The 17,727-nt window shown below is 38.2% G+C and overlaps 2 protein-coding genes across 2 annotated transcripts in view; both read right to left on the bottom strand.

Moving 5' to 3' along the window:
• poc1bl (POC1 centriolar protein homolog B (Chlamydomonas), like) overlaps positions 1–17,727 on the bottom strand; it is a 253,257-nt gene that overhangs the window by 105,755 nt on the left and 129,775 nt on the right. The window lies entirely within an intron of this gene.
• gabbr2 (gamma-aminobutyric acid (GABA) B receptor, 2) overlaps positions 1–17,727 on the bottom strand; it is a 166,649-nt gene that overhangs the window by 68,485 nt on the left and 80,437 nt on the right. The window contains exons 3-7 of the mRNA XM_072370897.1: positions 16,318–16,488; positions 6,540–6,641; positions 1,434–1,499; positions 945–1,133; positions 3–245 (exon numbers count right to left, since the gene is read on the bottom strand). Coding sequence (XP_072226998.1) covers positions 3–245; positions 945–1,133; positions 1,434–1,499; positions 6,540–6,641; positions 16,318–16,488 — 771 coding nt within the window. The remainder of the gene's footprint in view (positions 1–2; positions 246–944; positions 1,134–1,433; positions 1,500–6,539; positions 6,642–16,317; positions 16,489–17,727) is intronic.

The following is a 17,727-nucleotide window of genomic DNA, read 5'->3' as shown; positions in this document are numbered from 1 at the left end:
ACCGTAACACCAAAGAAGTTAGTCTCATTCATGACATCCAGCACCATTTTTCCTACTTCACGGTCATCCACGGTGAAGTTGTGGTAAAGGTTTTGTCTTTGTTTTATCCGGAGCAGCTCCATGACTCTGGTCAAGGTTTTAGCAATTACCCAGATCCCATCATAGGCAAAGCCATGAAACTTGCTTGCTTCCACACCTTTCTGCTGAAGCTCTCTGCTGTACTCCCTCTCATACTCCTTAGGGGTCTGAAATGAAGTATGTGAGAGATGGTTAAAGTGCAGAAAAAAGTCCACCTGCTACTATGAGCAATGCTTTTATTCTGTAGAAAAGCACAAGTGTTCTAAGTGCCTCAAGGTGAAATACTGATTAAGCTTCAATCTCCTTTTCAATGAAAAACATGTATCTTGAAAAATGTCCTTTGTAGTCTCTTTGAAGTTATTAGTTTCTTTCTTCACACTTGAGAAAACATATATTACAATCCACTTGCAAAGCTGTGATGTGCTCTCATCAACCTGTGTATGTCTAATCAACAAGCAACAAAGCTCATATAAGGTGGTGCTGAAATAGATTGCAGGACATTTGTCCAGATGACCTTGGTTTGAGTGCGGTGTTGTTTTGTATGTTTGTTGGCAAAGCATAGGTTAGGACTGACTTAGAATACAATTCTTCAGAACCCAGAACATGTGCGTATAATGTAGCAGATATGTATACATTGTGGCTTTGGAAACGAGACAGGGCTCCTCTGGATCAGAAAAGTTGCACGATACATATATGTCCTTTGCAAAGCTTTAAAATTCCAAAATTTCCCTTTTAGTGACTGGGACTGGTATTTAAGTGTGTTTTACCTTAATTCCTAACAAACATTCTCATTTGTTATCGGCCTCATGTCGCATTCAACACATTTACAATGAATTATTTGGAGTACAAAGGTTGATGTAACTCACCCTGCCAGAGATTCCCTTGATTTGTCGTGCGCTGAGCGGCTCGAAGTCCACACTGATGTATCCCTCCATGGCAGTGAGAAGCTTCTTGGTGGTGCAATTAGTTGTGTTAGCCTGTTCCCACCAGTTTCCCTGGTACCATCCTGGGATAATCCACTGGTATTTACTGCCAAACATGTTCAAGTTATATGCCTATGAGGGGCAAAAAAAATATATATATAGAATGAAGCATGATTAGAAATGTTGAACCTCTCTAACTCCATGTTATAAACTGTCCCCCATAGATCTAGTGATAGTAAAATATGAAAATTCCAAATAATGTAAAACTAATAAATTATGTGGTATAATGAGAAATACCTTTCTTATTTATTCTATTCTAATTCATGATAACATAGTCACATAAATAATTAAAGCCAGATTAGTGAGACACTAACAAATAGCATCAGCACAGTAATTCTCTTAGATATCATGTGTAACTGATCCAGAACTTACACAGCAGAAGACTTTGGAGGCCAGGTTCTCGTCAAACTGGCCAATTATGATTCTCACATCGTTGTCCTGTGAAAAAAGAAGGATTGATTTCTTGTGTAAAATCTCCCTTAAGCAAAGAAGGACGATGACAACTACAATGTGCAGTGCTGAGTCCAAGATTCACAACATTAAACTGAAATTGTAAAAATCAGGATTATTGCACTTTTTTTTAATGGTCATTCAGTGACTTTTAAGAGCCAATACTGTGCTAATTTTCAGATTCAGTTCATGATCTTATTTAAGATGCCAACAACAAGGAGTTTATGTGCCAAAGAAAAAGAAACTGAAGTGTGTCGCATAAATTTAAAGAGAACATAATGTGCACATGAATTAATATAAAGTGTAGTTCTTTACACTTGAAATTTAATTTCAACCTCCTTTAGGGAAAAAGTGTGTCTGCTTCAGGATCAATATTTATTTGTGTGTTGCCGTCATTATATTAAGCCATGTTTTTTTACGTTGTCTTAAACCCCATGAGCGGTTGCAGAATATGTGGAATCTGAATGGGGGAACCATAGTAGAGAGGATAAAACTATACTAAATCACAAAGACCATTAATAACAAAGACAGTGTCAGCAGGTGGAATAGCTCACCCACCAGGCTGTAGCTCAAATTTGCTTGGGGATTCAGAGCACAACATGGCCTGGTGATTGACTGGGTAAATAATTCAGATTGCCTCGGTGGAAATACACCATTTTTCATGGTAGGAAAAAAAAGATCAGGCTCAGCCATTTAGTGGGGCATATGTATAGCACGAACCCGCGCACGGGTCGGCATGCGTAAACAAGCTCTTGATCAAAAGCAATTGAAATACACGCACAGAAAACAATTCAAAATTGCTCAAAATTGAATCAAATAATACTGACAGAGTTTTGATGAATGTACATTTGTACAAGGCTGGATATAACGTGGCGCACTGACAGAAGCTCGTTGTCGAGCCTTAATTCATTCTTGGCAGTGCAGACAGACGGTAGCAACATTTAAGTCTGTTTTCACAAAGCAATAAAAACCTGCTGACTTAAATAATAGAAATAAACAGCAAAATAATAGATGTTGCTGAACATCTAACTAGAAGGTCGACAAGCAGACTTAATACCAAGTGTTTCTTCGTGCTTTCAAAACGGACATTACTCCAATAAAGTCAAAAATATGTTAAAACCTTTCAAAGTCATTGCTGAAATCTAGAAAGCCATGGCAACAAGGATTTTACTATAACAAAAAAGTCAAGTGAAGGTGGCTTTAAAATAAAAATAAAAAACAAGAAGTGACCAACACCAGCTGTAATTCCAGGAAACCTATGGAATCCTGCACTTATTCTAGATAATGAGAGACCATTACAAATACAGTTCATTAAGTCATCCCTTAGGCAGTCCCAACCATATGGCATGCATCCTCAGATCAGAGAGGGCAACTAATCACTGTCATCTTACTTCTACCACTTCTCTGGAGAGAACATATCAGAGCCAGAGAGCATGCTGGGACATTTAAGGAGTATTTTGTGTGAAACTCATCATTGTTTCACTGCTCTGGCGTCTTTGCACCATGTATGTAGATGAGCAAGATGGGTAGATAACATTTCTAGGCTTTACTTTTGTATTTTTTGCTGTGTGTTAGTGAATCTATGTGTCTGTGTGTGTGAGACATGCCAGTGGCTACTAAATAATGCTGCTCTTCCCTGAAGGAAAGGCACTTAACCCAAATGACTCCAGATATGGCCAACGGCCACAGTCTCAGTATAAATTCAAGCCTGCCTGGCAACATCATGAAAGACTCTAGTTGTAGGCAAGGGCATGAGTGAGTGTGTTACTGCATTACAGATGGACTGGGGCACTACAGGGCCCCAAATTACCCTCATTGCTCAGGCTTTTATGTAACTGTAGCAATTACTGTTCTCAGAGAGGGTAGTATTGAGGGCATCCTTGACAGCTTTATTCATGACAGGGTTATTTGTAACTTCATAATGTTGATTAATATGTTATAGTGGGTTGAGAAAACGTTGTACCTCACATGTCCAATCGGGCACTTTTAAGGCTTATTAAACACACAAACACATACACATTTAAGCACTGCAATAATGATGATCTTTTATGAGCTGGTGGAAAATGTTATTTGAGACTTGTTGCTTTTGGAAACTATACCATCCTCCATCTGCCAGTGATGATTACTGTGTGGTGCAGAGACATGATCAACTACTTACATTTGCAGGACAGGATTTATGTGCATATCTGAGCATTAATTGCTATAGGGGAGCGCAATGTTATGAAAACAAATTATGCATCATTGTCTTTTAAGTCTCTGAAGTAATAAGAGCATGCATAAAAACATACTTTGGTGAACTAGGTCATAATGTACATTGGTCCTGTGAGCCATTGTAAAATTGTCTTACTTTTCAGTGGCTGCAGTGTGAAAATCTTTCTGCAATGCCATGCTATTTGGGGATTTAGCTGTGCAGAGGTGCTTTATCAGTTTCAACTGCATCAATAACAGACTTTTATGAAATGGGAAAAACTTATATTGACATTATGAGTGCAAACCATTTATCTAGAGATGATTCTCTTGGTTTAAAGGCCCATAGGACAGGCTTAAATGCTCAGAAAATGTTTACTAGAAAGGTTTTATTATCACATTATGTGTCAGTTTTATGGCCATACAGTTCCTACAGAACAGGACATAGAGGCTGTAAATATGAGAGTTTCCCTTTACACTAATGATGCATGTAAATAATACACTGATATAGAGTTAGGCCTCAAAATGCAATTATATTTCAATATGTGATATTACCAGATGAATGTTAGAATTATGCATTTGGAGTTCAGTCTGCTATGCAAAAGCTGCTGCATCAGCAAAACAGAATCCTAATGTGAAAAGAGAAATTAACCCTCTTGTTCTGTCATACTTGAGGAGCAGCAGTTCTGAACGTATGATAAATAATTAAGTGATAATAAATAATAAAGTGTTTTGGTCTTAATTTAGATTTCAGAACATTTATTTTTTTTCCACTGAAGGCATGCTGCCTACACTGGCCCTCAGTCACACAAAAAAACTAAATGTTTGGCAGCTTTGATATTTCAAGTTTAAGCTGATGAGGAATCATCAATGAGAAGAATTTGTTGAAAAAAAAATTAATGAATTAGTTGGTCTCAAATGTAAGCCTGCTTTCGTTTTTTGATGTTTTTTGTCCACCTGTCCAGGGAACTTGAGACAGAGAACAAGTGAGAAAAAATAAAAAAGGCAAACAGTGACAGAGAAATGGCAGCTACAATACCCCGCAGCAGCGTTGCCTCTCCGCTTTTTAAATATTTCAGCTGGAATAACACAGATGTGAGTGCTCTATTTGTGGATCACACAGTGACGCCAAAGCCCCGATATTTATACACACATAACTGTGCTATGCCCAAAAAGGGAAGAAAAAAAATCACAATATCTTTCTTTGTCACCTTCTACCTCATGTAGCTGTCACTGATACAACAAACATCTGTTGTATCATGAGTAGGAAACAGACTTTTCTTTTAATGTCAGAGGCCCCCACCCATTTCATCCAAACGTCCTGAAAAGATTTTGAGGCAACACCGTGATTTGCATATTTAGATTTGATCCAAGAAGGGTGATGTCAGCTTAAAATGTCGTGTCTCAACATGCACAGTACACATATATTTTAGAAAAAACTGCTTATCTCCCAGTTCCTTCTGTATCTCACTATCTATTCATTTCTCATCCATGTTTCCTTTAACCTGCTTGATCTTTTGCGCATCATGATTCCACCAATTTATCAGAGGAGAAAAATACATTTCTCCCACTCTGCCCCCTGTGCTTCCAGCATCTTTTTTTCTCACTAAGCTATTTCTGCTTTTTTATGCTAAAAATACATGCTCAACTCTTTAAACAAGAACACAGTGTGTTACCAGTTAGTTATCAGGAACAAGTTTGCATTACATTGCTTTGACACTGCATTCAGACTTGAATTGGTTCTCCTGAAGGCATCACATTACAGATTGAATATTTAGTATTAGTATTAGTACATTGTGCAAAATTAAATAAATTAGTTGTGAAAAAAGGGAAGTGCTTAATCACAGCCCCTTTGGCCAATATCACAGCTTGTGTGAATACTTTTTGTGTTGTTTCATACCAACAATGTTAACTTACTTTAGATATCCTTTTTTACTTTACAAATTAATGAACCATATCAAAAACTTTGACTGCGAAAGAAATTTAGGAAGAGACATCGGAGGTAAATTTCTCTGCAGCATCCTAACTACAAAATTCAGCATCAGAAACGTACAAATAACCATCTAAACAAATGTCTCTTTGCACTGAAAGAAATTTAATGAAAATAACATGTCTCCAGCAGCATAAGGATGTGTGTTTTGGGGTCATGTTACAGTTACCCGCAAATTCTGTTAATAAACATGAAACTGTCTTTAAAAATGTGGTTAGTGAAAGGAGAATGCTGTCTACAACAGAACAATGATTTGACAGTCTACATGTCCAACAATGGTCCACATCGAAAAGCACCAGCTGAAAATTTAGCAGTGGCATTCACAAACGTCTCACCTAAACGTAATTGAAAGTCTGTAGAAAAAACACAAAAGAATAGTGCGCATGACGCAGCCCAAGAATCTCAACAAATTAGCAGGATCAAGGGTCAGAAATCCCAAATCAAGAAAGGGAAGCGACAGAAAGTAATTACAAGCTTTGATGCTGGCCAAAAGGACTATGAAACAGAACTCCCTTTTTCTTTTTTTAAATTTTGAAACTGTAGAAGTGATTTTGTAAAGGGAATTTACTTCATATATTAGGAATATTTGTCAGGCCATCTTCTGCTTGCTTTGCTGTTTGTGTTAACAGAAAATTTGACACCCAAATGCATTCTTGAGACTGTAAGTTTAATTTCATGGCAATACCTTATTCAGGCTTAATATCTCAATAAAATGTATGATGATATAATAATCAACAATTCATGTATTTGTGCATATGTATGTACCTACTTAATTGAGGATCAAACACCACATGCTCCTTTTTTAAATTTAGAAAGAATGTTTAAGTGTCCATCCAAGCTGCTTCACTTACCTTAAGTTTTTTTACATTAACACAGGGGTCATTGGAGAAACTTTCTGTATCAGCAATCTGAATGTCGGCTTTCTCCAGTTCATTAGTCAGATCATTCCTCACCTGAAAAAGCAGAAGAAGGGCAAGAGGGGGTAAGAGAGGGGGAAAAAAGAAAGAGACGATACTTGACCATAGCTGATTGGCCACTCCAAAATAGATGGATGTAGCCACATGATGGCCAGCATCTTTGGTTTTTCCAGCCAGACGTAAGGTGCAATGCCTTTAAATCATTTTCACACATAAACACCAGAGTATGTCTAAAAAAAACATGAAGAATTAAGCCCCAAATTTCTCTCAATGTCCACACATGAATTTCACAGTGGATGTTCTCCACTGGATACTGTATGTGTTGCCATAAGGGAAATGCGTATATATCTGGATATATTCACAACAAGAGTGTGAGTTAAAAGCACAACACAAAATTCAGCAGAAAAAAAAAAAACATCAAGCAGCAACGCTTGTCAGAAAGACATCTTGTTCGCTGTAAATGCTCTGAAGGATTACCTGCTCGATGCATACATGGTCTCGCTTTCTCATTTATTGGATTTCTTACTGCACTATGTAACTGGCTGTAAAATGGAAGCAAGATGTCCGACGCGAATACCAGTACTCTGTGGTCTCACATGCAGCCCGCTTAAAAATTATAAGTCCACATTTCATATGGTCAGTCGATGCCGGGTGGAGTCGAACTGCGTCACATGTTCATGGAACCAAGGTGGCGAATTACCTGCATGAGTGACTGCTCCTGCCCAAGAGGTTAAGGGTCAGAAAGCAAAGGTCAGGCTCATAGGTTTCTACATTTAAAGATATTAGTTATCCTACAGTAATCATGCCCAATTAAACAAAACAATTGATCCTAGATAAGTTGCATCTCTTGTTCGTCATTCTGACAGCAAGTGGACTGTTAAACTGAGCAGAATTTATTAGATGTGGCGTTTTAGTAATCAGGAATAGCCGCAAACCTAGATATATTTTACCAAGTATGCTGGCGAGAAAGATGCATTTTCTAAGGACAATGGACAAATTCAGTAAAGAAACTATGATGTTACATTAAGTAAGACCACAATTTTGTTAAGACACCTTCAAAATTAACACAAACTTTGTATTAGGAGCAAGTTGTCTTTTTGGCCAGAATAAGGTCTTCCATTTGTAATTTTTGCAAAGGCTAAGATCTCACCTTACAAGTTCAATTTAGGTCTTGGGTCTTTTAGGATTATAGTCAGATTTTTAATCCAGCCGAAATTGGCCACTCTAGTAATTGAAGCTTTTTGTGACTTTCGCCCAAGACGTTGTCTCTTGGTTGGAAGGAAAATGGGAAGTACAGAAGATAGATATGTTATCAAAAAGACTCAACATAATAACCACTGAGTTTAGAAGACGTGTGTTAAAAGAAGAGAAATACCAGCATAATCAAATGCAGTATAAGAGTTGCCTTTGCTGCCCTATTCAAAATACACTTAAGCCTTTCCAACCCCAGACCCTCTAAATGAGAATACAGAATAGCACATACTTTTACATTATTCTATACACTGTATTCCAAAGAAAAATAGGGGAGGATAATGTTCTGAAATGGTGTTTATATGTTGTACATTAAACTGTAAATAGAGAGACAGCCACTTCAAATTTCAAAGTGTCAAAAATGTACTAGTGAAGACATCAAGACCATTATCTTGGTTTGACTCATTCAGTTCAATGGAGCGTTCTAATTTTCACAAAATAAGACAAGAAAGACTAAATGTACACTTGATCAATTTTAGTAGTTTATCTTGGCTGGATGATGTACATACTTCACTATCTGCAGCACCTGTATGCCTGCTTTGATGTATTGATTCAGTGGAATTGCTAGTAATGTGATCAGGGGAGGAGGAAGGAGCAGGTGTCCCATTGGGATTGCAAGCTTGAGGTGGTTTATCATCCCAGCCAAACACACGATTCATCACGACTTGTCCCTCTAACATGCCTCCTTTTTGCACAATACGATATTTTGAGTAGTCATAGCAGGAAAACCACAGGTGTAGCTAATAACATTAATGTTGGCTCAGCTCCACTAAAGTAAGCTGTGAAGCAATCTTCCACAACACTCGCTCTTGATACAGGTACACCAACATGCAATGCAGCTGTTCTTAATACTATCAGTTACACCTAAGAAGACGTGAAAATGTATGCAATGAGAGCGTCTGTTGATTTTGTGCTGGGCTTTGTTGATGTGATGACATCTCTTCCTCTCTGACAACGATTTTCTGATTTCCTTCGGCCATGCCCTGCAGCCATCACCAGTCCCTCCTCTCTCCCCAAAAAGCATGCCACTTGGGACATGCTGAGAGATCAGAAGGGGTTTGTTCTCAAATGTGCATGCCAAGCACAGTTGGCAGTGACAACACAGAACAGCTAACAGATGAAGGTCGTGCACGGTTGCTCTATATTTGTGTGCACTGATCTACATGCAAATTCATGTGTCCTGAATTGGTTCAACTATGTATTGGCTGGTGCCTTGGAAATTTAAAGAACACACACAAACAAACACGTTACTATTCATGAACAAACCTGTTTGTCTATACTCCGTCATAGATTTTGTAGTTATTGGTGGCTCAGCAGTTTCTTTACAGTCAGATGATGAATTAGTGTTTATCCTGAATTCAAATTCTAACCCTTCTCAAGCAAAAACTTCCAGTAAAGCTTTAGAACTACATAAAATGCCAAAGAGTGACATTCAGGCAGTGAGGGAAAAGTGGATTAATATTACTGAATTCTTAAGGCACCTGTGTTTGTTCAGCTGAAACCATTTTAGATTTAAGAAACTGCCATAAGAAACTATAAGCTTTCTCTTTTCATAATAAGCTGGTAGGTTGTCATCAGATTGGTATGAGGATATAAAATCATTCGCTCCATCAAAACACAACCACTGCCATCATTACCACTGATACTTCTGTTAACATTAGTCATTGGTACTGTTTTATTGTGTTGTCAAACAAGGTTGTCACCATCTAAAAATCAATGAGTCTCAGCAACCTGAACTTTATTTCATTCATGTCTCTAGGTGTCTGCTATCATAATCGCCTGCTCCTCTGGTGCCCTGGAGGGAGTTCTAAATCACTCTGAACATCACTCACTCCTGTACAAACATTTCCTCTAATGTACTGCTCGCTGAGCTGAAACAACAGGAAGACCAAAGTGGATCAATACGACCTGGTTTTGCTCTTGAGTAACAGCTGGCTTGGTGGTCTAGACAAGGTAAAATGTCCTGTTGTGTTGTTTTGAGGGTTGATCTAAAACGCTTGGTTGCTGCAGTGCTAAAAGGAACGTGGGCTTGGTTAAAGTAATGGCAGTTGGTTATCCCAGTGTTTTTAAGGTTTCCAAGAAGCCCCACACAGGTAGATGGACTATTAGAAAACATTCACATTCAGACACGACATGCACAAAGGCAAACGCTATGTTGTACAACAAAAACTCGACACGACACACCCAACGACACAGAGTCTGAGACACAAATACTTTTCCTCCAGGAACAAATCCCTGATCACAAAGGGGCTTTTTAGTTTTGTGTTTCTTTCACAGAGATGAAAAAGAACTAACACATCTGTGCTCTGCTGGACTATGTGGGTTAAACAGAGCGAGAGAGACGGCAGGGACAGATGGATTGAGAGCTGGTAGGAGGGAAAGAAGTGAGCAGCTTTCCTGCATAACAAATAACATCCACCATTGTTTGGGGCAACCTAGGAATCCCCTCGGTAGCAAATACAGAAGAGAAATAATCCAACTGTCCTTCTGAGCATGTGTGCATGTACAAACAAATTCATCTATGTAAATACACAGTCACACACTCACTCATGAAAGACAAAATGACCGTCAGATGAACCAGTAAGGATATAAAGCATTTCCTTCTTATCAGGTGGTCTTCAGCCTTAATGTACTGTCATCTATATTTTATAGTCTATATATTCTCATGCAATTTCACAAATCTGCCAATGCGATGGGCCTCGTCACACTGCCATGTAAATCACCATGAAATCCCACAGTTCAGACAATAATGACATTCCAGTGCTTATTCAAACTAGCATGACAAATTGTTGCCGAAAAAGCTTCCTCTCGTGACCTTACACTTCCTGTACAATGGCATAAATGAGTAATTCTGGAGAGGGGTTTATACAACATCACATGGTTATTTATACTGAACAACAGCTGGTTGCTAAAAAAAAAACTGTGATATGCACAAACTCAGTTCATTTTTGAGCAAGGTGTCAGTGAGAGGAAGAGAGAGTGAGGCACTGTGACAGAGTGGGTGCTGAGACAGTAACTTCTGCTACATCTATCAGCATCATAGTGTAATTAAACACTTTGGCGCAGAGGGACCCAGGCAGAGGACTGAGACCTAATCCTGCTCTCAGTCAGGTCTGTCATCTGACTGACTGACTGATGACTGCTGCTTTGTTCCTGGGTTAGCCTCGTTCATCTGGCAATTCCAATAATGTTGATTGCTGTGGGTGCTTGTGTTGCGTGTGAACAGGCATCCTGATACTCACAAAAAAATACCCTTTTCACTTTTTTTTTTTTGTCTTCCCTAACAGCAATGTACCGCAAATGCCCCACTAACAAAACGTCACTGCCCACCTATAAACAAGGTACAAGTGCGTTTAAGTGTGCACTTCAGTGATGCCTATAAATAGAAATGATGAGCTGGTTTTAGTTTACAGGTTACATTCCCAGGGGACACCATACTGTAGGGTGTGTGTGTGATGTGCAAGCCACTGACTGAATCCTTAACAAGTATTACATAACAATAACCTTGTGAGCAGTCTCCCTTGGAAATGGCAGAGAGAAAAACACAGATGTAGACATAGTTGACATTACAGCACCATTGATAGTAGAGTCATTATGCAGATTTAAGTACTCTGCATAGTCTGCATACTTGCATATACTATTCAGGACATACAGCCCATTGCTGTCCTATTCTGTCTATTGGGGCTGTTTTCTCACAGTAAGCACATTTAGATGAGAGAGGTAAACAATTAATTAGTGTGTTAATATGACCAAAAACCGGGCATTTAAATTGCAAGCAAAGATGGTAGTACAACCAAAATCATAAGGAACTAAAATTCTCTAAACTGGACTGAGACCTAAATAATGAAGTGCACGTGTGTGCTCAACTATACTTAAATGGGCCTAAGTGCTCCACACGTCCTCCATCTTTTTGTAAAAACAGTAAATCGTAATTCTGGATGAATACAACCTAATTTCCTACCAATCTGCTTACTTTTTTTCCCCTGTTTGTTTTAACTGAATGCGAAACGTGTCAGAGATTGTAAAGGAAAAGCAACACACTAGATTAAAGAAATCTAAAGAAAAGGTCAGTGCGGTAATGATAACATGCATGATGATCTCCCACAAAGAAAGTTGGGATCAGTAGAACATCTGAACATTTACCCTCCTATGCATGTATACGAGTACAAGGATGGTGTATCAGTTAAATGGTTGGTTGGGGCTACAACACAGCTCAACTGTACTGTGCATGTAAACAACTTCCATGTAATCATCCTATAAATCACACAATTCATACAATTCAGACCATAATGCCAGTGCAGTGGTCCTAAAGATTTCCAAATAAACAGAAAAAAAAAAACCCAGCATGCTCTGAACATTACAGAGGATTGCATGAATCATAAAGTGTGGAAGCAATGCTTGCATATTTGTAAATCAGGATTAGAGGCCAATCTCACGGCAGGTTGATTGAATCGGGCTGTCTGTCTTCCTTGCATCCTAAGCCCCTTGGTGCTTTCAGGAAGAGTGTGATAAAGGGATTTGGTCTCTCTGAGATTTGCAGTGAGACTTCTTATACACATCCTCATCTCAACATCCCACCCACGTAGCTGCCGAGCAGGTTGTTTTCAACCAGAGCCTAGAGGCAAGAGCTCACAATATGTTTCTAAAATGTATGCTTTCAATACCTCCGACGTGTTTCCCTTTTATTGAATGACAGAATGCTGATGGGATTTTTGTGTTATTAGTTAATGTCGTTGTTATGACTACTATTTGTCTCTCTCTGCCATTTCAGTTTAACATGACTTTAAACATTTGATATCTTGAAATTAAGGTTTGGATCAGTGCTATTCATTCTCTTTTTCCCAGTAGAAAGAAGATGCAAACTATTACTAATAATTGAGCAGATTGTCCATGGTAATGCAAACTTCCGAAATATGGCCACTAACTTTAAGCTATATCTTAGCTCCGAAAAAAAAGAGAGAAAGTGCTGTGTAAACGCATTAAGTTCCTTTTCTTTATTTTTTCTTACAGATTACTTCTCCCAGTACTTGTAATTTAAAGTGGATTTTGTATACTGCTTATTCAGTGGCAGAGGGAAGTTAAACTACAGGACAGACGGAATGTAGTAAATGTTGAAAAAGCTAAAGCAACTCTCTTCTAAGACGTGACACCGAGCACATCTCTGGCATTACCAATTTTCAATTTACAACTGCCTACCATTTTCGATCTTAAAGATTGATATTGATGTTCTCTTCAAGGTCTTATTTAAGACAGGCAATCAAACAAGTTTCTTGTTATTCAGAACAGCTACAGGCCAAGTGAGCGATGGCAGTAGATTGGGGAACAAGAGTCGTAATATATTCTAAAGAGCCCATAATATTCAGCCTTTTTGCGCATCTCAACTGGCATTTTGGATGGCTTCTCCATCTCTCTGTATCCATCTCTATGACTGGAGGACTTCTTGTTTCCTCTTTAGATTCTGTGGCATTAAGGTCTGTACTCTGGATGGGTCACTCCAAAACAATTAGCCGTCTCAGCTGAAGCTTATGTTTCAGATTGACATCTTGTTGGACAGTACAATATCCCCACAAGGCCAAGTGTTTATGCTGGCTGTCTGATGTTTTCCTCTACAAACTAGTGTTTAGGTCAAGTACAGAATCGTTTGTTTGGTTTTTACTTTTTACTTTGCACAAAAACTGATATAACACCCTTGAAGAAAAAGAACAAACACAAAAAGCATAATGTCCACTTTAAAATGAGCACTGTTGGTAATAACTGCATTATAGAGTGTAAGGGCTAATTGTACATACGTATGAGGGATCATTGTACATACATTCTCCCAATCTCTCCAGGATATATTAATCATTTCAATTTTATTTGTGCTCATCAAACACATCACAGATAAAAGCCAAAAGCTCTGATTGGCCAGCTGTCTTTTGAAAATCTGATGGTCAGTTCTGGGCGGTTACAGAAATGTTACCTTGCAACAGTTTTTCTTTAGTATGTTTGTGTTGATCTCGCTGTATGTAATCCTTCAGTTGTAATCATACAAGTTGTTTTTCCACATATGCTATTATCACTTCCTGGAGTATAAAAGTGAAAGGAAGAAGCTTCGACATTTGTTTCTGTTTGGAAATTAGAATTTTTTTAGCATCGAACTTGAAAATTCAACAAGGTCTCAGTCAACAATGCATTTAATTCGATTAATTGTCACTCACTCAAATTATGTTGGCACAACCTGAGCTATAATTGGTAGAATTGCCAACGTTTAATGCAGTTTGTTCCCCCCAGCCTCTGCAGCAACATAAAGTAAAAACAATTAGAATAGATTTATCTTTTTTATGACAGTGAAGTGTCAACTTTCACCTTCACACAAGGCAAATATTTCTGCTATGAAAGGGTGGAATGGGAATGGCAAAGCTCGGAAACAATTAACTTATTCATCACTGAGGGATGGGAACTGCAATACCCATGTATTAAATCAGGTCTTAAAGAGCTAACCTACACTGACTTTTACAATATCCATACAGCACAAAAACCCATGCATAAATAGTGCATAAATAGTGGGTTAAACAACACTATCTATGAATTAAGAGAATTCCCCTGCCACCATGCACACAGACTTTGACTTTGAAGCCTCATACATGTAATCTGCAGAGGTGGACCTTCAGGGCAAGCAGGACCTTCTCTAAAGACACAAGGATGCTGATTATCAGAAAATCAAAACATATGTAATTCACATGTATTTTTACATTTTCATATTTCAATAAATAATAATAATAAGTTTCATTGCCTGGTGGTTTCACTGCCTCTGGTGCAATAAAAATAAATTACGAGGTTTCGTCCAATCAGATTTTATGCTGTCTCCGGTTGGAAAAATCCTCAAAAAAAACATGTACATGTTAACAAATAAAACATGCCAAGTTATTGTTTGTTGTATGTGTCTTCCATGCTGTTCATCGCACTATAATCTTGTGAAGGAGATTTATTGACCGACTTCATTTTGGTGCTGGGTGTGCTAATAGATATTTACCATCACAATTATTTTGGTTTGGATCGTGTTAGCAGGATAAATGATGTTGACATTCAGTGAGCTGGCTCTAACCTTGTGTCTATGTCGTGGAATGTGCATTTAAGCTCAGGGGTAAAGTGGCTGTAAACTGTGTGGAAGCCTCTTGGTTGTATTCTATAGGTTTTCCTTGTTCGTATAAGTAAATCCACTCGTTGATGTGAATTTATTCTTACTTCTTTGGTAATGACACTGATTGTTAAATATGTGTTGTTTGGGATGCATCATCCTGACATATAGAGTTATAGTCCTTGTGTCATGGTTAAGTTTTTCAGTGCTACTTTAATTACAGGGCAGGACTGGCAACCTGGATGTAAAATACATGACCTACCACTGGAACTTATTAAACTAGGAAGTAAACAAACAAGATGAAGTGTGGGTTGAATCCCTATCTGCTGAATACATCCTACTAAATCATAAAAACTGTCAAGACACAAAAACTGAGAATAGAAAAAACATTTAACTTTCAATTAAAATAAATCTTTGCGTAGGTGGATTCTTGTGTGGGGTTATTAGCACCTTGACTTCTTGAGGTCACGTGTATCGTGGACCCAACCAGCCCTTCATATGAATTCATAAGCATGTTGAGGTTGCATGTGGGACCTTCTTGTAACATGTTAGCACAACATTACAACATTAGTCAAGGTGCAAATTGAGGTAAAACCACCAGGGGAAGGATGTCAGCACTGAATTGCACTGTAAGTAAAAAACAGGTGATGTTGAAGGCCGTCACCTCTGTTCAACGGGAAATTGTCATTCCATTGTGACAAGGATGACCTTCTTCAGTGCTACCGTTAACCATCTTGTCCTCCTTGACCATAATCTATTCAAGATTAACAAAAAAGATGTGCACCTGCCTTATGTTGCACAAAGACTAAGGTCTGACCTGATAATCTGGACCTGCTGTGCTAAGGCAAGCATCTGCAGAGTGGTTATTTAGTCTCCTCCGACTGCACTCCTCACAACACCGGACTGCTTCCTTAGAGAGAGACAATTTTCGTCTAGGGGCTTTGGTGGGGTATTGTTGTGTCTGCAGTTGGTTCAATTTCTTTCTCCTCAAGTCTTTAGGATTACCATGACATGGATGACTGAATCTACACAGACATGTTTTAGTTAGAAGCAGGAAACAAATAGCAGCACTTCATCCTCAGGGTTATCGGTGGTGAGGTCATTGGATAAAAATAATATTGAATATAGCTTTAAAATAGAAAACACACAGTGTTTCCAGTGTTTTTCTCAACCTACAGGTTCTATGTTAATCGGCCTAAAGTTGTTTGAAGGATAGTGTTGGGATCTTGCATACAATATTCCGAGTTTGAAAAAAAATAACATCCCTACTGATGTCGATACTGTTGCCATTGTTTATGTAAGAAAAAGAATGGAGCATTTAAAGAATGAAAATAAAGAACTGACCTCAGAGAACCTCTGAACGTCCTGTGTGAGAGTCCCCACGCGGCTCCAGTTGTAGAAGTTGAGAAACTTGACAACAGCTGGGTTCACAGCATTGTCAGATGGGACAGTGCGGAAGAAGTTGGGATACTTTTTCTTGTCTGCCAGAACTGGGGTTGTCGCTGCAAATGACAGCTGTAATGAAAGAAAATAAAGAAACACAGTTAGACTAGAACACTTCTGTTCAGGGTAAATACGACAGTCGTAAAAATCCTGGCAACAAACTGTTGCAACAAACTGCAGACTATACTGGTTTAACTTGTAGTGTCTGTGTTTTTGGAAGTACTGGTACATAATGTGTTAATAAACAGGACTGCCCTCGCTTTGTGGCTTCATCAGTTCAGGGATTAAACCATGCAAATCCGTCTGTGACAAACATGCACAGACATTCATTCTAAGTGTGATAATAAATTACTGCTTTCATTTTAGTTCAAATGTCAGCAAACAGCACCTTTATAGTGTAAATAGATCTGTAAAAATCTGGAGAAATAGATGACCTATGGACCCATGTGTGTTGCCTTTCAGGCTGCCTTTGTGTGTGTGTGTGTGTGTGTGTGTGTGACTCTGGTAGTACAGTATAGGTTTATGGATCCCTGTTCCTGTGCGTTTGTGTATGTTTTGATGGCAATAGAAAATAAGCTGAACACTTTGATTCATTACTTGGTTGGTAAGTTAAAAGCATTTCTGCTCTTCATATGTAAATATACAAATTTCTCAGATTACTCAGATATACACATACACACTCTTAAACAAGCATAAAAAGTGATGAACCTAAAACACTAATTGCAATTTTACAGACACATATTACTCAACTCAACTGCTGCAACCTAAGCAAATCTGAAGCACATCTTCTGTAAATCAATTCAAGTCCACGGTAAGAGAGACTGCACAAAACTTTCAGAGGTTTAACAAGCTAATGAACTGAAAATTTTAAGCGCTATCGAGGCATAAATCCTCCCTGAATACAAACTGAGAAGGTCTGTAAATGCTTTTCCACTTTATAGTAGCCACTCAAAAACATATAAAGCCTTCTCTCTGTAAAAAAAAAAAAAAAACACAGAAAAGCCACCAACCTCAAGTGTAACTACAATCATTTTCAAAGATTATTCAAACATTTAAGATTAATTTTAACAAGTCTGAGCAATTTAACAATCGGCATCGTTTAATTTAACTCTCTACATTTATTCCCAGTAAGTCAGCTTACTGGCAAAATGTGATTTTTATATTTGCAGAATCACAACACTATAGCCATGTTATTTTAGAAATCTTTCTTTTTTTTTAAAGAAAATAAAAAAGGCACACACACCTTCAAGAAACATGAAAGAGAAACAGAAATAGCACTCAGAGCAGATGTTTTAAAGATACTCAGTGTTT

This window comes from Leuresthes tenuis, unplaced genomic scaffold, assembly GCF_036924035.1.
Source record: "Leuresthes tenuis unplaced genomic scaffold, fLeuTen1.0.hap1 SCAF_18, whole genome shotgun sequence".
NCBI classification, from domain to species: Eukaryota; Metazoa; Chordata; class Actinopteri; order Atheriniformes; family Atherinopsidae; genus Leuresthes; species Leuresthes tenuis.
The sequence above is the reverse complement of the archived record's forward strand: the minus strand, read 5'-3'. Positions and strand labels throughout refer to the sequence as shown.